Genomic DNA, 18,012 nt, shown 5'->3' with positions numbered 1-18,012 from the left:
CACAACGAAACACAGCGTCACACACGGCGGGCTTGAGTGAGCGGAGGCCAGCGGCTTAGAGTGAGCGGTGGCGGGCGGGCTTGAGAACGGCGTGGCCGGCGGAATAACACTTCAAAGAGAAAGGAAAATTTTAAATCGCATCATATGACCCCTTTAAACCACATAAACACATTGCATTACACCAAATACACAACATAATGTTCTTTTTAGCAACGTCATATGACCCCTTTAATGTTGTATTATGAAGCAGATGTGCTTGTATAAGCTTGCACAGACTCGTAGCTTTTTTTTTACTGAGGCAGAAACTATATATACAATGAAAAAATTGGTGTTTCTACTAGAAATTGCTAGTAAATTTGACAAATATTTACAAAATATCTGCAAGTAAAATTAAATTAAACACAACAGGCAGGACAAAAAGGATATAGACAAAAGATCAGATCTGTGCATTAAGCCCCGCAGTGTAAATGCAGCCATAGTCTTCTCAACAAATGCTGTCCGTAATATTTAGAGCTGTTCAATAGCATTGAGCCCCAAGGCTAGATCGCTGATGCCGTATGATGAAACAGCAGCGTAAACAAGAAACTGTCCTGTTTCTTCCCCTGGGCTCTGAGGAACACAGGATTCTGTCTGGCCTATGAGAGAATATGTGCGTGCATGAAAGTGACAGATGTAGAAAAGACGTGGCGGTCCATGACAGGCAGGAGAAATGAGGACACTGATATCTGCAGCAGCGCAGGTTTGCTCAACGTGTGCATTGTTATTTTTGTCTCTTTTATGTTTAAAGGGATCAACACCAGGGGGACGGTCCCCACAGGCTATAGTTTGAGTGGCATTAACATCTCATTTCATCATCTACATCGCTTCGTATCGTTCTCTGCTCACCGCGAGGATGCCGTCTACAAGACGAAAGCTGCTGGTGCTTCTGCACTCCATGCCGCAAAAGAAGCTTTCCTCCACGTTAATCTGATAAAAGAAAAACCCCTGAAAATATTACTAAATCCGCCTCTCTCCAGCGCACTCTCTCTCTGCTCCAGTGATTTGAAAGGCAGATTTCTGGTTTTGCGAGGTTAGCGATCAGTGCTAGCAGAGCGGCGTCTGGGCCCGCAGTGATTGGACTGCAGCGGTCTGGGCCCAGCCAGTCAGGGAAGTCCTGATGCTGTTAGTGAGGGGCAGATTTTCCAGCGTACACACTAACACGGCGCGGTGAATGATAATCACTCTACTGTCTAAAGCGGCGGGGAGGACGTGCAGACGTGCTTTTAGAAGTCATTTATTGATGAATGCGTCTTTCTGTGAGCTCTCTGAAATGTCACTCGGCTTGTTATGAGCTTGTTTTTCGCATTTTCTTTGTTCTTCTGTGTGTATGCCTACCTAATCTACACATTGACATATTATTAAAGCACAGGTGATTCTTTATATCATTTAATTGTCTCTAGTTGGTTATCAAAAAGTGCATTTATAATGTTAGAATTGTTCTTTTAGAGAAAAAAAGATCAATTAGTCATTTTTATGTCGTTCTAAATCCATAAGAGTTTTTTTTAACCCAAGTCTTCTGAGGAAACACAATCACTTTCTATGATAAACAGATTCAAATAAGTGGAGCACATCAAATATAGTGACCAGAAGTTCAATCCAAAGTCCCTTTAAGGCAAGTCATGTCACTCGGTGGCCATCTTTGAAATGCTTCTCGGGCATGCAAGTGCAGCTCCTATCTCTTTGAATGGGGAAACATCAAATTCTCCAAAACTGTTCACTAAGCTTACGATTAAATTTCATATTTGAAATCACCAATGAAATCTGACAACAACTGTATCATAAATGTTGTTTATTTTGCTCAAATTGCGTTAAAAAGGCTTATTTTTCAGGCTAGATCAGCCAGTGCGCATTCGCATTCCAAAGCGCATGTCTCATAGCGATGACTGACTTCTAACGGCAGCTGCAGTGACGCGCTGACTTTACCGATTAGTGATTGGCTCTTTTGCTCAGAAGGCGGTCCTTCGTTCGATAGAGCGGCCATATTGAGTGTTGCATTTTTCCCCATTCAAAACTATACGAGTGACATATCTTGGGTATTCTATAGTCTTTGTTCAATTGTACAAACCTCACTTGTTCTTGTGCAGGTTCAAATGTGTTTGCATCACATGCGAGAACACACTTTATTGTTTCTTGTGCATCAAGTAAGTACTTTTGAGCTTCCGTTTACCATATTTGATAAGCTCTATGTATGTGCATTGATTAGCCTAAATTGAATATGTTGATCATATAAAACACTTTGATCAAACTGCTCGATTGTAATGGATTACTTGTGACTTCAACATTTTGGTGGAATGAACTTTCAGTGGAGGGACAGAAATCTCTCAGGCTTCATTAAAATAAAAAATGGCTCTGTGCTTTCAGAAGTCATATAATAACTAAAATTTAGACTGAAGCGACTGAAATAGACAGAAATTTAAGTTATTTAAAAAAGTTAAGTTACTCTTCTATTCCGGAACCGACTAACTATTAATGGATGTCTAAATTTAAACTTGATTTGCCATGTCAGTTTTAACGTCAATGATTCGACGTCCATGATTCGTGTGTCTCATAACTTTTTGCCCAGTATGAATATTTGAAATAAAATATGAAGCTGCTGCAGCAGAGAAAGGATTTTTAGTGTGAAAAGAACAGGGTCAACATCTGTCTACATTTCTTTCTCTTAAACGTTCTACAAGAGTGTGAATATATGAAATACAGTTGTGATTTTTGGCTGAGCTACCCTTTTAAGTGTCCCATGCGAGGGCTTGATTCTCATGCACAAGGTGAATCAGTGACTGTTTTAGACAGGGTCACTTCAGTTCCGTTCTTTTATAATCCACCTGCTCCGCTCTGCTCTCTGATGAGTCCAGTAAATTCTCTGCCCCACAGCGAGTCCAGCAGCTCGCCACGTTCCCCAGGTGTTCAGAGCAGACATTGTCCTTTTGAAAGAAAGCCAGAATGGAGAGAAAGATAAAGACTGAGCGTTCTGGCCTATGTGCGGTTAGTTGCATAGCAACCAGCTCTTACATATCGTAATGTCTGCACATTCGTGTTTTTGTATGCCTGCGAGCAGTCGCCTTAGAGATCCATGTGTGCTCTTCAGCATGTTCACGTCATAATTTTCCTCTGGGCTGGTTTTAAGGTGTAATGATTTTTTTTCTTCTTTTTTTACATTTATTTATTTTCCCAAAATGGCACCACAAATAAGGTGTAAAACTACATGTTTGATTGTTGCTGGATTGTCTGATCACTCAGTATAATTGGCTGGTTCAGGATCAAGTACACCTGACATCATCAGACACATTGCTTAGCAATTAATGGACGGTAAAAACAAAGGATGTGGACCATACGTTCCGGGTTCCTTGTCTTAAATTCAGTTTGATCGATTGTTTCGGGTGATGAAAAATCTTAATTATGATTTTAAGATGTTAAATTTGGGGCCAGAAAAACAGTAATTGCAATACAGTCAAATGTGATTTATTAAACTTCAAAAAGCGGTGATTTAATTTAATAAATGTAAGTGCTACATGTTTCAAAGTCAAGATGTGGCGCTGTCATGCATTCCACAGGCTTGTGGTTTCAATGTAGTTTGCAATCAATGAATTCCATTAGCTTAATGTTAAGGAAGAAAGTATGGACAGTGGTTATAAAACACTACTTATTGCATTCATCCTCTGCAACATAGTGAAATTACATCATTTTAGATTTCAGACAAAAGAACTGTAATCAAAAACAAATTGTATTATGCATAATATATTTGGTAATGAGTCACATGCTTAAAAGCTGTTTGTTGATTCTCATGCGCAGCAGACAGAAAATTGAACATGCATTGATTGTCATGACAACGGCAGAGTTTCAGGTGGCTCTGATACATGTACTGCATATTTCAGTGCAATGTTCTGTCCACATCAGCAGAGGAAAACAGATGTTCCAACTATTAATAGAACTGAATGTTAGAAATAATTCAGTTCTGATAAAGTTTCCCAATTTCCACCCATAGTGCAGCCCTTCAGCAGGGAATATAGCCTTTCATTCTACAAAACTATCATGGGGACTTATGGATTATGCATAATATTAAGATCATTTTTCACACAACAGCATTCGAAGTGATTGTTTCTGATCGTTTAAAATCAAAAAACATCTGTTGATATTAAACTTGCACTGCAACTAAAAACAACTTAAACCGACTTGTTTGTTGTCAGACAACTAGTTCTGATCTATCCCTACTCCTAAAGCATGCTGTGACTTATATTCCAGAGCAGCCTATGTAATGCAATTAATGGCAAGCATGCAAAACATGCGCAAAGCGTGCCCATTTGGATTTGTATCGAATGAGAGAGCTATATGAGCCAAAATTTATTTGTAAAGTGCATTTCCCACGGTTTCGCTTTAAATAAATTTGTTTAGGCTATAATAATTTATTTATCATGAATGCTACTATAATTTACAATTTTGGAACTTACATTTTTTATTCCTGTTCTGTTCTGAATGCAATTGAAGACAGAAGCAAACATTAAGGGCACATGAAAAGGGAGAGGAGCTTGACGCGTGTGACTGAGAACAGTGAAATGAGATCTGTATGCTCTTTGTCAAAGCTCATAAAGCAGGGTGGGGCATGAAGGGGCCATAATCAAAGCGTCCTCTTCTCTCACAAACTGACCTTTCTCACCCCCACTCCCTTCGAAGCATGCATGTTTCATAATCACTATATGACTACTGCTACAACTCAGGTTACACATCTTTGGAGTGCCGCACCTTCTGTGACATCAGAAGTGCCTTTTTCAACCTCATTTGTTATTCCTCTATCTGTTTTGTTTTGAATGCAATTGAATTTTTTTTTTTTTTTTTTTTGTGGAGTGAGGGGAACTAAAATGTTAGTAAGTGTTTGTAAATGTTTTATTTTCCAGTATTTTACATTATGACTGAATGTAAGAAAAAAATGTGACTTGTACACCGATGTGACATATCTGTGTTTTTTCACTCAGCAATACAATTTTGACCCATTGTGACTTTTATAATCAGATGAAGCTGGAAAATACAGTAGATTTATTCACCAGGGGTTTGCTTGTGCTACACAGCACTCTCAACGACTCCGATGGCCACATTCCAGCACTTGTTTAGCAACAAGGAATTTTTGCTTATTTTCCATTTTCGGGCATTTCCATAGTCTTACATAAACCGGTCAAATCCTGGACGTGCCTGGCCCAGCCTAACTGCTTTTCCAGACCCTAATCTAGTTGTGCAGGGTTCAACAATCAGGCAGGCAGCTCTCATCTCCCCGAGCGTCTGACTGAACGCAGTTATATAACACCCTTGCTGCCTGCATGATTTTGGAGTCAGTACAAGCCTCATCCCTTATGCATGGCCAGGCAGACAAGAGCTGACCCTCTAACAGTTCCCATTAAAAACATTCCCTCTCTCTCTCTCATCTTGCTCTGTCTGTGAGCTCTGGATACTGAGTTAACCCTCCGTTATCCCTGCTCTGCTGTGTACAGCTGGCACCGAATCCATAATCAGATTAAATGTGGAGCCTGGCCTCTGATCGGTTCTGTAAGGCCATGGCAGAGGCACGTGTGGTGGCTTCCTCCATCTGTATACGAGAGGGGGAGGTGTCATCTGTGTTCAGCGTTTCCAGACCCTTCCTGCTTTTGTTCTGCATGTTATCTCGGGTTAACCCATCCTGCTTTCATAGACTGTGCATGGGAATTTTAATGAGCGTATTGCTTTAGTTTGCCATCATATGTGTTTTGATCAGTCTATATAGTGTGTGTGCTCTTCCTCACACTTCTCTTGTAAACAGCAAATCATTAGTTTTGCAGAGATAAGTAAGCTGGGTAAACCTGATCCCAGATCCCGCATCAGATTTTTACTGCGGTTATCCTTGTGCTTTCAGCTTTACACTGCCCCTTTTCATCTGTAGTTAAACAGATGGGGTGGAACGTAAAAAAGCTCTGGCATCTTGCAGGATTTGTTGCACCACAGAGATGGTGCAATCATGTGTTTGTCGGCCTAAAACGATTCGATTCCTGGAATTGAAATGAAATAAATAGTTACTTATGATCATGTCATCCTATATTATCATGACCCTGACCAGACTAAAAATGGTTTACTCTCAAATCTCATTTGTGCTTCTGTATTTATTCAGACTTGCTGCATGTTGTTCAGTGGGGTTGCCTTTTCATCAAACCTGGTATTTCTTTTTGAATATTTCAGAAGTACGATAGAGATGATTAGTGAGGAACTGACTGACATTTATTATATGGCTTCAGGAGACTTGGAATATTGAGTATGTACAACTTTTTAATGGTGCTTTTTTTTGTTATTTTTGGGAGCTTGACAGTGTCAACCATATTTATTAGCATTGTAAAGAAAGAAAAATATTTTTTACATTTTTTTTATTTAGTTATTTTTAATAAATATAATAAATGTAAACTCTAGTTTCTCCTTTGAAGGGATACTGTAAAACAAATGTATAGTCAGTTTATTTTGGCATGGAAGCATCTGTGCACACATGACCACAGAGCGAGAAATGGAACAGGAATTTATGGAGACAGGACAGAATAACCTGCTACACAAACATTCACGCGATGGCAGATCAAGATTCCTGTTCGGAAACTGCCAGAGAGCGATCGCGATGAAAGCTTTACATCATTCGTCTTCCAAGTGGATCGCTGAAGCTAGTGGGGGGGGGAAGAGTATTCCTTGCGAAAAGCCGGGGAGGCAGTCCACTTTGTTAGGGAAATCCGAAGAAGTATGGGCGATGTTGGGAAACCAGCGTCGAAAACAATTCCAGGGCTTTTCCACGCCCTGTAGGCTGAGCTTCAGATACGCCGCCAGGTGCGCATGAAGTATGAGTGTTCACGGGTACCTGTGTGAGTGCTGAAGGAAACCCGGTGAAGTAAAAGTCCCTACAGCTGATGTGTGAGGACACAGGACTCATCTGGACCTGCCAGATTGACCAGAAGGAGCACTCGCGCGCTCTCTCACCAGTTCTCTCGCTCTCTCTCTTTCTCTCTCTCACACATTCACACATATACACACACACACACACACACACACACACACACACACACACACACACACACTCACAATATTAGCATGACATGATGAGGTTTGTAGCACTAGTCTAGTCTTCCATGCAGGAAGGTTTGATTTGTTCTTTAATCTTGTGCAAGTGGCTTCCTTTCCGTTCAGGTTGGTAATCAATCTGAGCAGCTCAGTCGCTGTTATTGAGGTGGCTTCCACCCTGCTGGAGGGGCAGAACTGTACCATCTGTCTGTGTACTGTACTTCTGTCCAGCAGCCTTCCCATCCTCCCTCTGCTTATTTTCAGCGGGATTCTTCCAATCATCTGTTGCATCCCTTTAGTTTGTCTTTGGATTATGTCTGATATTGTATAGTGAATATGTATTTGCCGATATAAATCATAAATCTGTAAAATACACTATAATGGCAGTATAGTAGAAATTGATTCCTCAGGTAAATAAATAACAATTTTAAGCTGTTTCAGAGCAGGTTTATAAGTAAATATTAAGATATATACTGAATTTAATCAAATGGATGAAAAATATCAAATATACTTGTTTTAGCTATATCGACATATCATCTTAGAATCTGATCTCGCGTGTTTGTGTGTTCGTGCATTACTAGAAGGATTGCACAGTTTGGCCAAAAATTGTCATTATATATCACTATATTATATTATTAATTAAAATAAAAATATTAAACAGAGAATTTTTTATAGTAAAATTTAGGCCTAACTGTAAAAATTGAGTGTTTAAGAAAAGTAATATCAATTTTTCTTTACTGTACAACATTGAAATTACAATAGTAATATGTATTGCTTATTTGATGTCTTTTTTGTCTTAATTTCTTCCCTTTCAAACATTAAACTATTGAGCTTTTATTCTGTCAAAAAACTGCGTGGAGCCTTTAAAGCTTCTCTTTTTCTTAACAACAGCCGGTTTATAATCACGTCTCATTGCAAGTTTGGAAAGATGGTTAGTGTGTGCTGCATTCCCACTCGCACATCATATCTGATCCAGACTCATAGTACATGCATAGAGTTTGTGTTTACCACTTTACTCTGAAACACACAGTGCGTGATTATTTAATTAAATCACAGCCTTTGCTTTTTTTATTTCATACTTGCACTAACCATACATATTGCGATTTCGGTTTTATTGCAATGAAATATGCAGCCGCAATTACTGAAGTACTATTTGAGGCAGTGGTGTACGCCAGCCTCTCTCTAATACCAGTATAAGAAGTACCTGTGCCTTACACAAGCACACACTCATTTTGGCCCTCTGTCCCATGTCAATTTTTAATGAGAGTGAATTTTTCATCTAGCCAGCAGCGGATACTCAACTAGGAGGGTGGGTTCAGCAGAAACACAATATGAAGTTAATGTTTCATTCTAAGACAGAGAGAGGGTGAATGAGGGAAGGCATCCTCCATGATCCCTGCTGTAAAGAGGAGGGAGGGGGTCAGCAGGATGTGGGGAGGGGCGAGCAGAAGCTTTCGGTCACGTGTGTCACTACAAGAATGAAGGCTGGACTTTACATGCCTGTACACACACATGGAGGTGGTGTCTCAAAATGTAGTAAGCTGACTACTTACCATTTTTGGGCATCACAGACTGTTTTACATGTTTATAATGGTCATTTTGGAGGTAGGGAGAACACTTTTTATTGAAATTGCATGCATTGATATATCATGCATAAAAGGATAGGTGACTTTATTTTAAATAAATATGTTTATACAAGTTGTACAACTGATTCACAAGTTACAGATTCTTAAAAATGTGGCAAAAGCGGGTTTTCACAGCAATGCCATAGCAAAACCATTTTGGTTTTGGACTGTAGAATAAGTTTCCTTGGATGTTAAATAGAGCCCTGCACGGGCCTCAAATTTAGGCCTTAGCCCGGCCCTGGCCCGAGACGCTCAGGCCCTAGCCCGGCCCGGGTCCGACAGCTCATCAGAATTCTTGGCCCGAGTCCGACCCGAGCCCATCCCTCCCCTACCAAAACAGCTTATACTACTGTTTCAGCTATTAAAATAGTTCAGTTTTGTATGTAATGTCAAAGTGATAATATTTAGTTTAGTTTTTTTATTAAGTTAATTTAGAAAAACGTTTGACTTGACTTGACAAGACTTGCCTAAAATAAAATCTATAGATATAAAACAGTTCAAGCATATCATAATGTTAGTTTAAATGTTTAACCTATATAAATGTGCGCTATAAGACGCATATCTAATCGTTTGTGCGGAGAGCTAAAGCGTGCTTTACAGGACATGGAGGCACCCGGCGCGATCACTTGCATTGGAAACAACTTAAAATATGCCGTCATTTTTGCTCATAAAGGTAAAAGTAATGCATCATTCGGAACTGTAAAGGGTCTACTTTTATTTGTGTGCACTCACAATATCAACAAAACGTTGTGCTAATAATAAAGGATACATACAGGATGCGCTTTCTGCAACTTCGGCCAGGAGTGCTTCACAATGATGAACCGAAACTCGGCGAATACTTGACTCACAGACCTGCTAAATATATGTATAGAAAGCTTTAAATTACTACTTTAAAACTAAATAAAACAAATCGAAAACAAAAACTCTTTCATTATAAAATCCGTAAAGATGCACTTCTCTCTAAAGGCACATCTAATGAGAAGATGGCGAGTCAGGATCGTCATCTTCATCTTTGCGACACGGACTCAGAAAACACTAATTTATTAATAAATAATTCAAATATCTCTTTACTATTTCCCCCCTGACACATTCATGGTAATTACTTTTGCTGGGGCTTTGCGACACGCTTTAGCCTATTGCGTGCGTTTTTTGCCGTCATGTGCAAGGATATGTTTGCAGATTCAATACTGCACATGACCAATTGGCTCACTGTTTGCCGTGGTAATCAAATCTGTTTGCCCCGTTGGGACCCGACGGGCTTGCAGACCTCTAATGTTAAAGGTTCTTCATGGAACCATATAGATGCCAATAAAGAACTTTTATTTTTAAGAGGGTAGAACATCTGTCATTTCATATTCTGATCCCGATGTACAGATACTGAGGTGGGAGTGTCTGTTGTTAATGTGGGTGTTATGGAGGGTCATGTGCTGTGCTCTGCAAGGATGTGTGCTTCACATGAGTTCATATGACCAACCAAAACACTAGAGATTGTGCAAAAGAAAAGCTGGGATGGGAATTTGCATGCCAGCAGTATAAATTTTTATTGTACCCAGAAAACTGTCTAAAATGTCTGAAACCATAATGAAGGCAGCAATCAGCAGATTTACACAACATGAGAAAATTATCTTGTAGTAGTGGTATTCAACAAAATCCCAAATAAATTGAGATGCATTGTGAAAATACAACATCTGGACAACATCCCAATCCGGACAGGATTGAATTTTGCTGATCAGCACTATTGCTTTTTCTTATGCTTGGGCTTTGGACTGTTTGAGCGATAATGGATATTTAATTGTGAATGTACATTTTCTTTATTTTTACATTTTAAATGACTTGTTGTTATCTACCACTCAAAGTGTTTTAAAAAAACATTAATAATTTAATAACACCGTTAAATACGAATCTCAAAATCAATTTTATTTTCAAACTGTACATTATAATTTTATGATGCACTTTCAGAATTTAAAAAGACAGATTTTAGCCTTTTTAGTTGTTTATTTTTAATTTACTGTAGACAAAATAGTATGACTTAAATATTGGTGCAGCTTTAAATGATTGCTGAAATGGTGTGTCTTGTTAAAGAGAGGTGTAAAATTCATTTTCAAATGGTCAGACTAATGATTTGGATTATAACAGATGAAAAATTCCATAGACTTGCATAAAAGGAGGGCATCTTTGACTTGGGGCCAGTAAAAGGATGTTTACACCAAGTATGATAACTATAACTATAAAACATTTTCTCTATATGACCTATAAAGTGGCAGACCACAAAACTGCAGCACACGCTTATAATAAACATATATAATTATCGTTCTAGCTATTTTTAGTGTGAAAAGGGCTCTTGAAATATCTGAATGTCAAACTACTTGTGCACTTTGTTTTGGTGTTAAATTGTTTTATTTGTATTCATTCATTGGTCATTGGGTTACTTTAAGTACAGCATCCCTATAAAACAGCCCTGTGAGGTTATTGTTGATAGGGGTAATGGAATAGGACGTTGCTTCAAGCAATGCTTTAGCATTGGCTTTTTTTTCTTTAGCTTAGCCTGCACATAACAGGGTGGGTCCAGATGTGAAATCTGTCCTGACAGGTCTGTTCTTCAATTTTTCTCCTCCAAACACACTCATTAGAGCCTCGCAACCCCAGTCATGGTGAGAAAACCACAAGAGGCAGGCAGAGTCAGTGAATCATTTCTCGTATGAATCCACATTATGAAACCCGCTCCTGTTACTGCACGTTGCTCAGCACTGGGGTTGTGCAATGTGCTCTGGCTGACTCACTCACGCTGATGATTCCCACAGCTCTCAGCACCAGATCTGTGCGTTTCAAATCATTAGCTGGGCGCTTTCTGTACACACTTTAAAAGTGTTGTGTGCAGGATCGTATTAGTCAGCAGATGGACGTTGTCCAGTGCAGGAACTGTTTTTCCAGTTGGAAAACCGCTTCAATAATAGTACCAAACCCTCAGTGTGGCTTGTTTTTTAGAAACCAGTTCTCCAGCCTATCATGCTACGCCCCCGGTGAAAGAGGAGACTTTGACCAGCCAGAAACATGCTGTCGTTACGACACGCTGCATATGTTGAAAACATCCAGCAGCTCAAACACGTTCTCCCTCTTGTCTCAGTGTCTCACAAACACATAAACGTCCTGCGCGCCAGCTCCGCTTTGAATCACATGGCTGTGGGTTGTTTCACAGTTGAGGACAACAGCGGCACTGAGACGTAGTTTTAACGCCGTGACTGTGAGGAAGGCTGGACATTCAGTGGGTCTGCAGTGACCACGTCTGTCCATGAAATCAAACCAAAATGAGGTCATTTAAGGCCACTGAGCTTCTATGGCTGTGAAATTACACTGAAAGTTATTGAACTGTTTTCTGTAACAGCAAGTTGTTATTTTATTAAAACACTCTGCCAGGAGTTCACAAACTGTTTTGTCACCTGAATCCTTTATATGTCAAATATTTACTTAAATTACCCCAAGATTGACAGTTACTATTTCAAGAATTGAATGACACATTCACATATTCTTGGTTAACTGTTGTTGGTTAATGGTAAAATCAAAGGCAAGTTAATAGATAAAAAATGTAATAGTGTTTTAGGAAGCGTTTTATTTTGTTTTTTTTTATAGCTAGACTTTAAAGTGGACTCAATCACATTATTTTTACACTGGAGTTTTAGAAAGCCAATTAAATTGAATAATAATTATTTTATAATTTAGAATATAAATAATTATTATAATTATAATTGTATAATATAAAAAAATTATGCGATTATGTAAATAAAGTAAACCCAGCCCATGTTGCACATTAAATTCTCAGCACATGCAGATTGCAGACTGCATTTACTGTGAACAGAGTCCCGCTGAGATGCTGAATACACCGGATCATAAGCTGCTTATGTGTAAATGAGCACAGTGCTGCGCTTCACTCTAAAATACACAGTGCATCAGGCTATACCGTTATTTAATTAAATTGCAGCCTTTGATTTTATAATCACACTAAGCTATGCTATATCTCAATTATCACACAGCCCCATTTATTTATTTTTTTTGACATTCAATATAATTATTTACTTAGGTTTTTATCAACTCACAAACCCCCAGCAGTTACCTTGTGATGTCCCGTTTGGGAAACTCTGCACTACACTAATGTAAACACATGTCCTCGTAAACACAGTCAATTATGTCTTATGTCATTGTAAAAATTTGGAAGAAATTTCACCGCTATCTAAAATTTTGGTGTTGTAACAACCTTATTTATTAGCATACAAGGTTACATGGGTCAAAAACAATGGAACATTTTTTTAAATTATTTTTTTATGGCAGGGCCATTGAAATTTTTGTCCGGGCAAGTAATGTAGATACAGTGTTAGACTCTCTTCCATTTTGGTTTTATTTTGCACTGGAACCACCTGTATAATACATCAAGCAGCTTGTCTGGTAAATATTGCTTCAAAATGTCAGCAGCAAACAACATCAAAGTTGAAATTGTATGGCAGTTACAACATGGTGCACAAACACTTGCCAATGCTAGATGCTATATCTTGATGCTTCCCGCATTAGAGTTCAATGCAGTGGATAACTTTGATATGAATCAGGTGAAAGTCCTTAATGTTCCATATCAATGCTGTTCCCACACCACTTGTATGCTTGTATGCCTTTTACACCATTAGGTTAACGTAGGCCATGCAGGACGAGTGCTCAGAGTGTGACCCCTTCTCTTTGCTCTTCCTGCAGGTGTACGTTGAGTTTGACGACCTCGAGTGGGATAAGCGGGAGTGGGTCAAGGTGTACGAAGACTTCCAGATCTTTCTGCTGGAACATCAGCTGGTTTGGGCCAAAAGGAAGGAGGGTGCCCAGCTGCAGGGAACAAAAGCCAAGCAGATCCAGTGGCCAGCTCTGGTGAGTCATTCCTCCCAAGATCTTTGAGTCGGAGATGCGCTGTGCATTGAGCTGCAGCTGTGGAGTATTTAAAATGGAACAATAGCTCTGCGGAGGCAATACGATGGGATCCTTTATGTTGCTGGGATGATTTGGGGTTTGGATGTCTCTCAGATTAATGGCTCATGTCTGACAATAAGATCATTATTTGTTTAGAAGGCTTGCTAAAAGACGGAAAATAACAGAGGGTTTGACGTCCTTTAAAAGAGACGGAAAGGCAGTGAGCAAGAGATTGGAAATGTTTCACGGCTCTGACTGTTTTGATTATGTAACGTGAGCAGCAGCACAGCGCCATCTGGGCCAGGCACACACGATAAAAGAGTTCAAAGTGAAATCCTAGTATGGCACACGGGGGACGGTTGTCATAGCGCCCACACATGCACAGGCCGACGACCCAGCGTGTGTCATGGTGCACTTATCCACACTGAGAACTCGTGAGCGGCCCCTAAGCCCCTTGCTGAGCAACCTGGAAGTTTTTCATATGCATGACATTTGCTAGGTTTGTGTGATTTGTTTTTTTTTTGTTTTTTTTTCCCCTGTTGTGTTTTAACTACTAAAAATGAATTTTACTTTGATTAAGCTAAGGTACAAGAGGTTGTGTTGTATTGTGAGTTTAGTCTAAGCTAAAACGCATTGTTAGGCATGACAGACAGCAGCATAACTATATTCGCAATACAGTTGAAGTGGCAACTTCATAATAACAATATTAAGGACACATTTTCATTAAAACATTATTTTGTTTTGTAAATGTGTGAAACACATGCAATCTAAGGTTACTAGTTGGCCTTTACACATGCTGTGCAAGGATATACACTGTTTGGAATGTTTTTCTTTTAATGTTTTTGAAAGAAGTTTCTTATGCTCACTAACGCTGCATTTATTTGATCAGTAAAAACATGATATTGTGAAAAATGATAACAAATGAAAAGAAATGTTTTCTATTTGAATATATTTTAAAATGTAATCTGTTGCTGTAATGGCCAAGCTGAGTAGCTGAGCAGTTATTACTCAAGTCTTTAATGACATGATCCTTCAGAAATTATTCAGATATGCTGCTTTAGTGTTCAAGAAATATTTCTTATTATCAGTTTTGAAAACGGTTGTAGCTTAATTTTTTCTTTCTTTATTTATATTGTAACAAGATTTCTACTTTAAATAAATGCTGTTCATTTTTAACTTTCTATTTATAAAATAATTTGTTGAGCAATTTCAACTTTTTGTATGGAATTAAATTTTTTATGTCAGTTTAATGTAATTTAAGTTGAAATTACTTGTACAACTTAGTTGGTTATACCTAAAAATATAAGGCAGCAACTGAACTAGGTGGAAAGTTTTAGTGTGTCACAGATTCCAAAAAATATTAAGCAGCAAAAACAGTTTTAAACATTGATAATAATAAAAAAAAAAATTGAGCACCAGTAATAATTGATAATAATTGAGAGGCAAATCAGCATATTAGAATGATTTCTGAAGGATCATGTGACACTGATGATTGGAGTAAAGATGCTGAACATTTTGCTTTGCCATCATAAAAAATAAATGAAATTTTAAAATATATAGAAATATATTGAAAAAGTTATTTAAAATTTTTTTTTTTTTTTATAATAATGGAATATATTGTATTTTCGATCAAATAAATGCAGTCTTAATTAGCATAAGAAACTTTTTTCAAAAACATTAAAAGGTCTTAATGATTCCAAACTTTGATCAGTATACAGTGTCTAGGTAAACTAGGTCATAGCTCTTACCATATTGTTTACTTTAGCATGGCTGTAACAGCATATTTACTAATCTGCATTCAGGAGTGTAATTATCTGTTGTCTTTGGATGGGATAGTCAAATCTGTGATTCTACCTTTGTTTTCTGAGTGATTTAACTGGAGAAGAGATAATGATGTAGTCAATAGACTGCAGTCAGGTCTGTTGACAATGCCTGATGATGTTCAGAGAAAACATGCACTATTATTGTGAATTAGAATTGTTCATGCTTTTTGTGTTGCTTTTTAAACCAGGAACAATTTTTTTTTTCCGATTCTTCCTCCATTCTTTACACTTTACACTCTTCTGACTCTGATGGGTTTTTATAGTTGTCAAACAGCTTAATAACAACCTAATTACTTTACTCAACGCCTGACCAAACAGCAGTTTACCCACAAACCTTGCGTGATTGTGCTGTTCTCTGGTCTTCTTTGAAAGCTGTTATTTTGTCATCGTCTTTTTCAAGACGTTTCCTGTGTCTCTCGCTCGCACACAATTGCCTTCACAGCTCCTTTATTTATGGCTGCCATTGGAGGAGAGTTTACTGCCACCAGATCCCCTTACTCAGCACTGCCTCTCTCTCTCTCTCTCTCTCTCTCTGCCAGTTTATGGGAAAAGTATTCTTAAAATGCATTCAAAATTCTGAATTATTTGTAATATATAATTTATTCACGGTATTTAGAAGTGCCCACGATAACAATATCGTGCATATTCATTACCGTGATATATCGCATTACCGAATACCGGCACAAGTCTAGTTCAGATTGGAGCACTGGATCTTTTGGCTGAATGTGACCTTAGCATTTTTTCCCCCCAGTGTTTCCGGCCCATTTTTGGATAGTGTAGTTATTCCCAGTTGAATGCAACAACAAACATCCAGCGCAGTCCCATTTGTAAATGATTTGTGGTTCTTCAGCCAAAAGGTTTTTAGGTAGGTCTAGGTTAGGTAGGTCTAACATTAGTTTTTAGGTACAGAAATTGAATTAAAGTAATCAAATGTAAAATAACATTGCATATTTGACTGTATAAATTAAAGATTAATCTTTATTAAAGTTACAAAAGCTATTCAGTCAAGAGCAGTGAGTGATTTTCTTGTTGTTGCTGTCTGATTAATGTTAGGAAAGTACTGTCACTTTAAGAGAATGCACTGATACTGTACTTATGCTAGGATACTTACCAAGACAGGCATTTTGACATAATTTTTGTGTGAATTTGTCCATTCAAACACAATACTTCAAAGAGAGCTTAATATTTGCACGCATTCTGAGACGCGAGTTTGGCGTTCGGATGAGCACACACACAAATCTTCTCACTGCTCGCGTCTTCTGGCTCTTAAATGTTTAAACTGACAACGCTTAAATGAGTTTAGTTTAAACACAGATAGCAACGTGTGCTGTTCAGGTCTCACTTGCGCACACGTGTTATCAGCACCCGGGTTATGGCGGAATAAATGACTGCTCATATTCCAGCATACGGCACTCGCATTGAACAAGAGTGAATGGTTTGTCCAGGTTTTTTTTTTTTTTTTATCGCTGTTGTTGTAATGTATTGGAATCCAGAATGCGTATCCATCAACAGAAGCATGCATTAGCTGAATCCTGTTTGTTTTACATGTTGTTATTTATAACAAACCGTATTACAGATGTGTTGTCAGATTTAAGTTGACGGTCTTAGTGCGTGCCGAACTGTGTGTGGAGAACGGTACGGTTCGATTTTTTTACAGAGAACCGTTACACCACTACTGTATCATGTATGACTGGTTGTTCACATGACAATTGTTTTTCTCAGTTGCAAAAAAAATAATATATCCACTACCATTCAAAAGATTTTTTTAAAGAAATAAATTCTTTTATTCAGCAAGGATGTGTTAAATTGATTAAAAGTGACAGTAAAGACATAAATGTTACAAAAGATCTCTATTTCAAATAAATGCTGTTCTTTTAAGCTGTCTGTTCATCAAAGATGAATATTAGGGAGCACTACTTTTTCAAACATTGATAATAAGTGTTTCTCAAGCAGCAAATCAGCATATTAGAATGATTTCTGAAAGATCATGTGACACTGACGACTGGAATAATGATGCTGAAAATTCAGCTTTGCATCACAGGAATAAATTATATTTAAAATGTATTAACAAAAAATAGTTATTTTAAATTTTGTAATAATATTTCACAATATTACAGTTTTTACTGTATTTTTGATTAAATGAATACAGTCTTAGTGATTATAAAAGACTTCTTTCAAAAAAGTAACACTTTTACAGCATGCAAATTTTATATTATAATTATTCCTTATTTTAAATGCTCAGCGCTCGCTTTGTGTGCCTGTTGGTTGTCAGTTTGTGATGAGTTCACATTGCGACAGATGTGGTGCAGCTTGTTTGCAACGGTCAATCTTCCTGTGTGATTATCAGCGATGACTGTGGATGTTCGTTCTTCCACAACCACAGCTCCACCTGCACATGCTCCGCAAGGTCATCATGTATTTACGACATCTTGTAAATCTCCTTTGTCCAGCGCTGTATTTTACGCAACCACGCTGATGTGGCTAACTCTCTGATGGCTTAATTGTGTTTAGCCCTGCTTGACCTGTAGCCTCGAGGGCGA

At 38.2% G+C, this 18,012-nt stretch overlaps 1 protein-coding gene across 3 annotated transcripts in view; it reads left to right on the top strand.

The window, feature by feature from the left end:
* The window catches only part of LOC107745648 (probable JmjC domain-containing histone demethylation protein 2C), a 145,347-nt gene that overhangs the window by 46,750 nt on the left and 80,585 nt on the right, over nt 1–18,012 (top strand). For all 3 annotated transcript variants that reach the window (XM_016559570.1, XM_016559569.1, XM_016559568.1), the window contains exon 2: nt 13,446–13,610. In XM_016559570.1, coding sequence (XP_016415056.1) covers nt 13,446–13,610 — 165 coding nt within the window. The remainder of the gene's footprint in view (nt 1–13,445; nt 13,611–18,012) is intronic.

The sequence above is a fragment of the Sinocyclocheilus rhinocerous genome, unplaced genomic scaffold, assembly GCF_001515625.1.
Source record: "Sinocyclocheilus rhinocerous isolate Xijiao unplaced genomic scaffold, SAMN03320098_v1.1 scaffold768, whole genome shotgun sequence".
Classification (NCBI taxonomy): Eukaryota; Metazoa; Chordata; class Actinopteri; order Cypriniformes; family Cyprinidae; genus Sinocyclocheilus; species Sinocyclocheilus rhinocerous.
The sequence above is the reverse complement of the archived record's forward strand: the minus strand, read 5'-3'. Positions and strand labels throughout refer to the sequence as shown.